A 9945-nucleotide genomic window follows, 5' to 3' on the forward strand; every position below is an offset into this window, starting at 1 on the left:
CATCTTTATCTGCTCATCATTTTGGCTGTGTTAGTCCATATGGTCTAATTTTTTGTAACAAAGTTTCTTTCTAATTTCAATTGCTCTAATAGGTCAGGGGAACACTGAAACAAATTTGCTACCCTTTAGCTTTAAAGCTGTTAAGGACAAAAATGTCCACTTCCAAAAAACTGCTATAAAAACTTAACAGACTGATCTTTTGCTCTGCTTTTTTGCATAAATCTCTTAAACAAATTCAGCTGTGCTCAAAACTACCAAACATTCAATCATTTTGAGGATTTTAACCCTTCAAATGCCAGTTTGATTACTTAAAGTCAATGTCGTTTTTATGAAAAAAGGAAAAAATGTGATATCTTCTTCAAACCAAATGTTGCATGGCTGGGGCATTATCTCTAAATCCAGCGTGGACATGTCAATGATTAGCCAAAATATTGACTTTGATGTATTATTAGTTTTTGTGTAGCATCCGATTGAAAATTTACTACCCTTTCAGGTCATTAAGGACAAAAACGTCCACTTCCAAAAATGGCAGTAAAAATAGTATAAATTTATATTTTTCTGCTTTTCTGGGTCAAATCTTTTCATCAACTTCAGTTCTGATCAAAACAATCAAATGATGAATAATTTTCAGGATTTTAACCCTTTAAATGCCAGTTTGATTACAGGATGGTCATATTTTTTTTCTAAAAAACCTCACAAAACATTTTTTCCAGAAAACTAGTGTTGGGGTTGGAGGAGTTTTTTAAAATCAGTCCTGGGTATGTCAAACATTGACCAAAATATTGACTTTGGCGGATTTTTTTTTTTTTTTTTTGTAGCAACCTATTAAACATTTATGATCCTTTCAAGTCAATTTTGGACAAAAATGTCCCATTGACTCCCATTCATCCACATTTTTGCTCTCACAGCCATTGCATGAATGTAATGTTATGGTTTAATTATTGAGAAAAATAGTAAAATCTGTCATTTCCCCACTATAGACCTATGCATGAAATGCTTGTCATTTCATAAGTATTTGTGCTTGTGTTATTGAGCTTATTAGGCTATTTTAGAGATGCTGAGCCATTAAACTTATCTTTTTAACTTTTCAAATGTCAAAATTATGCATCAGTGCTAAGTTTTTTACTTCGTATTTTATTACTGGTGAAATGAGGTTGACAGTTTATGGTAAAAAAGGTGACCCTGTTAGGCTCTCAGGTTAGTCCTGAATCCAAAATCGGGCCCCTGCTGTGATTGAGTTTGATGCCCCTGCTTTATTGAATAAACAGTGAAGAACAACACTGTTATCTTTTCATGGTGGAAATGATGTTTTGTTTTTTACAGCCAGCTTTGACAAGAGTTTGATTTACAAACTGGTTCCACTGATGGTGAACAACAACCGCCTGTCGAGTTCACACTATGAAAGTTTACCCCTTCATAACATAATGTGTTATGTTGCTGTACTTGGCCTGTAGTAAATTTGTCAGATAGAACATCTGTCCAATCACCTTCCCCCCACATGACAAGCCTAGAAAAGTGTATTTTGCATGATATGTGACCTTTAAGTTAAAAAAGGGTGAAAAGCAGGGCCATAGATGGCCTTCCAGTTTGGCGGAGCCGCATGTAAGGGGGTGGCATGGCTCAAGTCCAGCCTGTGGCTCCTTTCTCCCCCACTCTCTCATACCTGTTTCTGGCTGTATTTACTGTCCTCTTTTCTTAAAATAAAGGTATAAAATGACAAAAATATATCTTCATAAAAGAAAGGTGAAAAAAATTAGGCCTTTCATCTAGAACAACATATTATAAGGAACCATAAAGATCCGAACCTGCTGAACGACATGGCATTAAGACATCTTAAACATGCAGGGAATCAGTGGTTTGATTTAATCTCCTGAAAAGGAACAAAGGTGTATTACATGTAGTGCGCCATACATTTACTATTCAATCAAACACATACTGAGTTCAGAGTAAAGGAAAAGCAGTTGTGATCAGGTTTACTTTTCCAATCAATACATTTAAAAGTGCCTTAGAAGAAAGATATTTCATTGGTGTGATCATCAACCCTGCCATAATAATGTTTCACAACAAATTTAAAAATGGAAAGTCTGAGTATTAACTTTTCAGACGTGGTTTAATACAGAGATACTGAAGATGTAATGTTGTGAATGCATTAGTGACTTAAATACTGAATGTGTTTAATTACATTCGCCCTTAATCTCAGCAAGTATTTAAAAAAGAGGCAAAAGAATCCCATGTCAACAAAACTGTTGCAAAAACTGTCTTTCTTCTCCCTCCACAAGGAGACATCAATTCAGCAAAGGAACAGATTGTGAAAGCAGCATGTAACCATATATGCAGAAATACAGTATGTATCCGAGGCAAACCAAACCCAAGTTGTGGGAATCTGAAATAGTTCATACTGCAGTAGCATCAACCTCTTCTGTGTCTTCTGACATTACCTGGTCTGAGTTGTGCAGGCATTTCTTCAAAAACACATCACACAGTGCCAGTTCTTAATAAGTTTAGGATTCTCTTCTTCACTGTTATGCATCATCTCGCTCCGGAGCGCTTGACAACGATTGTACCAGCTACCATGTCATAAACAGTCCTGTTGTGCTGGAAGAACAGAAGAGTGATGAAGGCCGGGAAAAAGAAGGCAATGGAGAAGTTCTTATTTAAGGCTCGGACAGTTGATCTGTGGAGAGAGAGAGAGAGAGAGAGAGAGAGAGAGAGAGAGAAACAGGGGGTTTTAAAAAAACACAGGCTGCATTTGATGTTTAAATTACAGACAGACAATCTTTTAGACACAGAATGTAAATTCCACTGCTGTGAAGCTCGCAATCAAAACAACAGAAAAAAGATAATGAGTAGAGGTAGGATAATTGGCTCCTTCCTCTTCCCTTTTTTACTTCTAGTTTTGAATTGAGGACTATAAAAACTGGCTTTGAAAGCTGCTGGAAAGATTTGAGGTTATGTAAGAAATTAAAATAACATAGGAGTAGTCTTTTTTTAATCAATGCAGACTTATCAGTGCAAAACTTCTACATACTCTTCCTCTAAATAAAGTACTTACGCAGATAAAGAGACATTAGTTGCAGGTACCACAAGTACCCTGTTCGGCTGGACCAGAACTGAAGAGTCGCATGTCACCACTCTAAGTCCGACCAGAAACTTGCCTGGAGTGGCTCCTCCTGCTCCCCAAATGCACACAATCTGAAGAGAGAACAGTGAAGGAGCTGATGTTTCAATATTCACAAATGACTGTCAATTAACATTAAAACTATTTTGTTTTACCTTCTGATTGAATGAATATTTAGGGTCCTTAATTTTATATTTGCCTACCTCATAGAAACACACTAATATCCGATACACAAGTGCCACAAGCATCATTTTCTGTAGCTCCTCCATGGATGTGTCTTCGTCTATTTCCTCCACTATGAAATGCATGGCAAACTTAGAAACATCCCTTAGAGATTAAAGAAAAGGTGAAGAGTTATGATTTTTTCACAAGGGATGACAAATGCCAAGTAGAATCAATACCTCAAAGTCATAGTACTGCTAAAATAAGTCAGAATCACTCACTTGATTCCACTGATGTGCATAATACTGATGATAATGGTAGCTTTGATGAAAAACAGAATGAAGAAATCCACCATTTCAGCCAGGAGTCTTTGAAGAGGTGAAGGGATACTATACTCTCGACCTGGTGAAAGGAGAGTAAAAGTTTGGTTGAAGTCGAACGGGACTATTTGAATTACATTAACACACACCTGCAATAAATGCAACTAAAAAGAACACTTTCAAAATAACTTCAGGAACAGTTAAGAAATTAAGTATTCATTCTAGTACTTGGCCTGAGAAAAAGTGGTACTGATGCATTCCTACAAAGGAGTTATGCTGATGTTGGGTGATAAGGCCTGGATTGTAGTCAGAATTAAGTTCAGCCAAATGGTGCTCAATTTGGTATTCTTACTGTTGATAAAGTCTTCAAGCTAATTACATTTTCCTTGGCCATAAAATGGTTGGTTATGTCCTCAGTTAACAAAAAAACATTGTTAGGTCTAGACCAGAACTTTTTGGCCATTAAAAAAATCTAATGAATTGCTATCAATCAGCAATTACTTATTAGGGTACTGGCAACACATTAGACATTGCAGTGAGTTTATTAGTTTTCTTTGTAAGCCAACACTTATCTGCAGTTCATGACGTCATCATTACCACTGCTGACACCTTGTCAAACATCCTGTACTGCCTCAAACAACTTCTGATAAAGTCTGCCTCTGTGTTTCACTAGTTTGTGATGAAACTAGAGTTTGGTCATACTGGGGTTTTGTGTGGTATGAATAATGAGACAAAACTGTTTCTATTTTACTTTTTATATTTTGTCTATTAACTTGTTTTAATGAATGCAGGATGTAAACATGGTAACCTCCAGTAATACCACGTGCAAACCACTCTGTAATCCCAAGTAACTATCAAGTAAAAGGGACGCAAGCTATTTATTTATTATTATGCAGCTATTTATAGTTAGGGACAGTGCACATTAATGAACATGGACATGCTAATGTGCCGGATTGTAGCCATAGGCTAATTTCCATCTTCAGTCCCCAGATGGTTGATGGTATGGAGCATGTAGATTAAGAAAATAAAAAATACAATTAGATAACAACAGAGACCAAACAACATAAACAGCACAATATCGTACAAAGACCCACAAATAACAACACAGAGAGTGGCTATATGGCTATGCCAACCAGTAAGGCTGGGAAATTATGGCAAAAATCAAAATCATGATTAACTGAACTCATTACCTTGATTATGATTAATGAATGATTATTCCACCCCCAACCTCCTACTCTGTTTGTTCTGAAAATCTTTTTTGTAAAAAGTCATATTTTCCAAGAAAAGTAGATAATAAACGACTTGTATTTCTTGTTAGCAAAATAAATTATTTTATACTGTTGTATAATTATTATCGAAAGTGCTGATATGATTGCACATAGCCCTATTGCACAGAATGTGTATATATAGATATGTTCATATATATTTTGCACAGGGACAGCATATAAACATGTATCTATGTATGTAATAACAGAAGATGCAAACATGGTTGCATGTAAGTATGTATGCATAATATTGGGATGATATCAGTATAAGCAGATATTACCTTTAAAAGTTAATTATCAAAAATAAGCAGCAGTTATTTCTTAAGTTCCTCATCTTATGTATTTTTCAACAAACACAAGCAATAAATCACTCAGTATTATGAACCACACAATAATAGACAGATTAAACTAGGGCTTCACCATTTTAAAAAAAAATATGTAATGGAGATTATTGACTAATATTATAAATTTAATATTAATTGTTGTTTTGAAGGAAATTGTCATTTATGTCATTTACATTTGATTTGTAATAAAATAAACAAGGAAAGTAGGATTTTCTATAACAATTCTACAAATTGCATCTCTGTTGTAAAAAAAGATACAGTATTTAAATGTTATTTTGACATGCATTTCGGGTTAAAGGAATATTGCACCTTTTGCGATTTGAATTTTTAAAAGCACTATCAAAAAGTTGCCAATATATTTGTGCAATTTTGATAGTGTGGAACAGTTTTTTTAAATGAGCAAAATAATGACGTAATGTTGGATGTCATGACATCGTTTCTGTAAAGCCTGAAACTTATTTTATAAACAAAGAGTACGCTTTAGATCTTCTCTTTTTGTGACGTGTCTGAAGATATCATTTGTTATGACTGATACATTGACAGACTTGTTCAGAATCGTATGGTAGTCTAACAATTCCACTCCATATAAATTCAACTAATCCAGCAGGTTCGTTTGTGACCTGGCATTTGCAGTATATTTAACACAAACTCAGGAGCTTTTACCTGGTCTCGGAGCGTTTCCGTTCTCCTGTGTCTGCTGCTGCGGCTGAGCGGACACTGCAGCCCCGCCTGCTACCTCCCCTGCTCGGCTGCTCGGGGAGTTCGCAGCGTGGGGATAAGGACTTAACGGAAGAACAAACGGACCGTTAAACCAGTTCTGGGTGTTAATATCAGGAGCTGCCGTCGAAGTTCCACTTGCTGATTGTAAATAATGAGGGCAGGACATAGCTGACGCTGCCATCCAGCTCTGCCAGTTCACATATCCTGTATAGTACTGCCACATCCACGCTTGCAGTTTCTCGCAGTATTCCGTTGTGGCGTGGCTTTTGAAGGCGCTTTTCTTGCCTTCAGCTTTCTTCTTGTTGCCTTCTCTTTGGACAACATCGTCACTGAGTGAGTCAACTTTGTTTAAAGATGATTTTTTCTTTACCTTATCGACTTCCATGTTTGTGTTTTCCTTGTCCGCCATGTTTGATGATGGCGTCATGTCACGTACGACGTATTCTGGATCATTGCACTTGGAAGATGAAAATCAAAAAAATGTAAGTATTTACACGGAGACGTTTACAAAAATATGGATTATTTTATGTCAATGTGATACTGTCTTTTATACAGACAGAAATATGTCTCAACTATTTTCCATTTACGACAAAATATAGCACATATACACCCCTACAATACGAATGGTACTGTCCAATCATTGCTTGCTTTGACTCTAATCTACCACATGGGGGTAGCATACGAGAAAGAGACCGTGGCGACTTAATATCTGGGGGTCTTGAAGTTCGTATTATGTAATATTTTTAATCGGCTTTTTGCACAACAAAACTTCTAAATCCAGTTTCTTTGAATTCAGTTATTTAAGATTATATTTGTGGTAGTCCATTTAAGGGTACATCTTTGAATGTAGCTAGGCTGGCCTCTGATTTAAAAGTTTGCCACAACTTTGCGTCACAGCCTGGTTTCACTGTTCATAAGATGAAGTATAATTATCAATAGATTTGTTTAATAAATATAAGCTATTGATTAAATTAAATATGGATATTACCCATGGCTATTAAGCCCATATAGGCTCAGTAAAATTGGATTGTGTTTCTAAGAACCCACCTGCTTATGGTGTAGTTTGAGTTAAAAAGGGGGAAAATACCATTTCAAAAGAGTTATTCCTCTTAAAGCCTGAGCCCACCCATAACCCAAGTAAGCTAAACCTTTGCCAATAAAGCATTTATAAATCTCGAATAAGTTTAGCTGAACATAATTTCCTCCACAATCCCTCTCGCTTATGTGCATGTATAGCATCTTAAGGAATACTCCCTTTATTCTGACAAGCATGGTCAATCAAAGCATACATTTGAAAACAAATTTTTATTTCAGAATTTGTGTAATTCCTAGACTGTGTGCATGTGGCATGGTCTTATATAATGTGACACTTAAGAAGGGATCAGCTTTTCATTGGTCTGTATGCTTTGTTGCCCGAGTACCACCTGGGGGTCACAATATTTCACTAAAGCCTGCAAATCTTTTGGAGAATTTGGGCCTCAACCTACTGCCCCAAAGAACCCTAATTAAAACCAATTATGTGCACTTGCTTGAGCTCCCTGGTCTAAGACAAGAGGCTTGGCACAAATTAGAAGTCACTACTCTGACCACAAGCAGGGATTTGGCCTCCCCACCTCCCATTCACCCCACCTCCTTGTCACAAGAAGGCTGCTCCGAGATCAAGACATGTTGCTTTTCTTTGTTGGAACAAAAGGCCTTTGTAAAGCTCCTTGACCACAACTAATAACTTCAGGACTTCAAGAGTGACTTTAAGTTCAACTGGTCAGGGTAGTAAGTAGTACTGGGTGCATCAAGTCTTCCTCCAAACCAAATTTGACAATCAGACCGTAATTATGGTTTTAAAGGAAGCAGTTCCACTTGGTTAGACAATTTTGAAAATTGTTTAATTATAGGATCAATTTGGATTTTTGATTAGATTTTAAACATCAACTCTGATGTAAATCAAAGGATCACCATTAGTGTTTTAACCCTGCCTGTCAGTTAAAGGAAACAGTTTTAATTGCATTCAAGCACAGCTACACATACTTCAGGATCACAGTTCAAACTTTATTGGCATGTTTGGCAAAAGCTCAGTGCATTTGGCATCTTCATGGTCCCAGGCTCAACAATCTTAATTGTTAAAGTTACGCTGCCTTCTCATAGGTCCTCACTGCAACAATGTCATCCATGATACATTTCTGTTGAGACAATGTTAGATGAAAAAGTTTTTTTAAAAAGTCTGTGGCTTTTTTTTGTTTAATGCAAAATAACCAACATGTTATGATTATGCAGGAAAAACATTACTGGTGTAATTAGTTCCTCACTTAATTTGCTTTACTCACAGCTGTTAGTTTTCCATCTTGAACCTCTCTTTCTAGTGTTGTCTTCTTTCCCTCCCACGCCTGCAGCTGCACCAGTTTGCCTTTCTCCAGAGTGAAGGTTGTCTGAAGATAATCAGGTTTTAATAACACCACAAATGTGCAGTTTTAAGACAGTCAGTTAAGTTACTCACCATTGTCTTTCGGCCGTCAGCAGTAGTCTCCTCAAACTCCTCATTCAGCTTGAACTTGATCTCTGTAGTCTTGAAAGTGGTCTCGGACTTCATTGTAACCACTCCTGAATCGTCCACGCTGAACACCAGGTTTGGCTTTGCCATGTTGCCCATTTGTCGTGTGGCAAAGCCCACACCTAAAAGACGTTTTTAAATTTGTCACAACTTTGAATGCTCTTAGTTAACTGGGAAACTGCTTACACAAACTAACACTCTGAGCTTTAAACTTACTTCTTTGTTTGGAAGGGTTTTATTACAATCAAAAGTTAGCTTACCAATTGCCTTCATGTATTCATCAAAGTTCTCGCTGGAAGCAAGAGTCCAGGTTCCAACAAACTGCTCAACCATGATGAAGGAGCTGAAACTCAATCTGCTACACAAACTCAAGATATCGCAGGTCGTCCTGATTCAACGAGTAAAAGCAGAGAGAGACTGGCACTCGGTAAATTACATTTTTCAAGCCTGGTCAAACACGTGCCTGATTTACAACCAACCAATGAAGAGCAGCCGCTTCCGTTGTCCTGGAAACTAGTGGATTAAGGGGCGTGTCCTTAAAGTCAGATTTAATGGTGTGTTTAATAAAGGTGAATCCAGAGATAAGCCTTTAGGTCTGCTGACTCAAACACTACATTTTCTGAGGTGAAAGAGCGCGGCAACTAGTAAACCTGATAAAGTATCGAGTATGGCTGCATGTCAAGCCCGTTCAAGAAAATATTAATTTAGTAACCTAACCAGCTCAGCTGTGCTCTCCATTCAGGTAAACATAATTCACATCGGTATAACACAATACGATATAAATATTTACAGCTGAAAACAAAGAATTAACAGTATGGAAGACTTGAATTTTACAAGAATTTGAAGTTGTTAAAGTTGTCTTTTTTGAAGGGTCAGAGTAACAGAAATTAAATTGTAAAAGTGGATGTGATAAAAACCTGAATTCAACAATGCAGTGTGTATATATTGAGACATATCAAGGTAATATTTGTCAAACTGGAACAGTAAGGTTATTTGTTCATTTTTGTTATTTTTGTGTTATCAATTAACTTTGAAGTCTAGAAAACAGTTATTGAAGAGTGTAATGTTCACAGAAAACAAGGCCACCCAAAAGAGGGGATAAAGGGCCAAATGACTTGGAAAGTAAAGTCAGAAATAAGGGAATGAGTTTTAAGTGGCAAAAATGTGTACGAAGTATCAACAATAACTTACAAATGGCTAGAATGGGCAGAAAAGATGGTGCAATTGGATAAAGAAATGGCAAAATGGGTTAAAAGTGGCAAAAATGACATACAAATGGCAAAAATGGGAAGAAAGGTCATGAAATGGGACTTCAAAAGTGGCAAGATTTGTTTGAAGTGACAAAATTGATGAAAATTGGGTTAAAAGTGGCAAAATGGGTTCTTAGTCGCAAAAATGTGTACAAAAGTGGTTTAAAAGGTGGACTTACAAGTGGCAAAAATGGGTGGAAGATATGACATTAGATTAAGAA

General features: G+C 36.6%; 2 protein-coding genes across 2 annotated transcripts; both read right to left on the reverse strand.

The window, feature by feature from the left end:
- Nucleotides 1-1848: 1848 nt before the first annotated feature.
- LOC121513170 (protein FAM8A1-like) lies at nt 1849-6362 on the reverse strand. The gene is made up of 5 exons (XM_041792734.1): nt 5873-6362; nt 3562-3682; nt 3322-3445; nt 3053-3192; nt 1849-2674 (listed from the first exon to the last, which is right to left on the reverse strand). Exons 1-5 carry the CDS (start codon nt 6354-6356, stop codon nt 2530-2532), a joined length of 1014 nt encoding a protein of 337 aa, XP_041648668.1. The 5' UTR covers nt 6357-6362; the 3' UTR covers nt 1849-2529.
- Nucleotides 6363-7954: 1592 nt separating this feature from the next.
- On the reverse strand, nt 7955-8895 carry fabp4b (fatty acid binding protein 4b). The gene is made up of 4 exons (XM_041793395.1): nt 8735-8895; nt 8421-8596; nt 8251-8352; nt 7955-8106 (listed from the first exon to the last, which is right to left on the reverse strand). Exons 1-4 carry the CDS (start codon nt 8805-8807, stop codon nt 8053-8055), a joined length of 405 nt encoding a protein of 134 aa, XP_041649329.1. The 5' UTR covers nt 8808-8895; the 3' UTR covers nt 7955-8052.
- Nucleotides 8896-9945: the final 1050 nt, after the last annotated feature.

Source organism: Cheilinus undulatus, linkage group 8 (genome assembly GCF_018320785.1).
Source record: "Cheilinus undulatus linkage group 8, ASM1832078v1, whole genome shotgun sequence".
Lineage (NCBI taxonomy): Eukaryota > Metazoa > Chordata > Actinopteri > Labriformes > Labridae > Cheilinus > Cheilinus undulatus.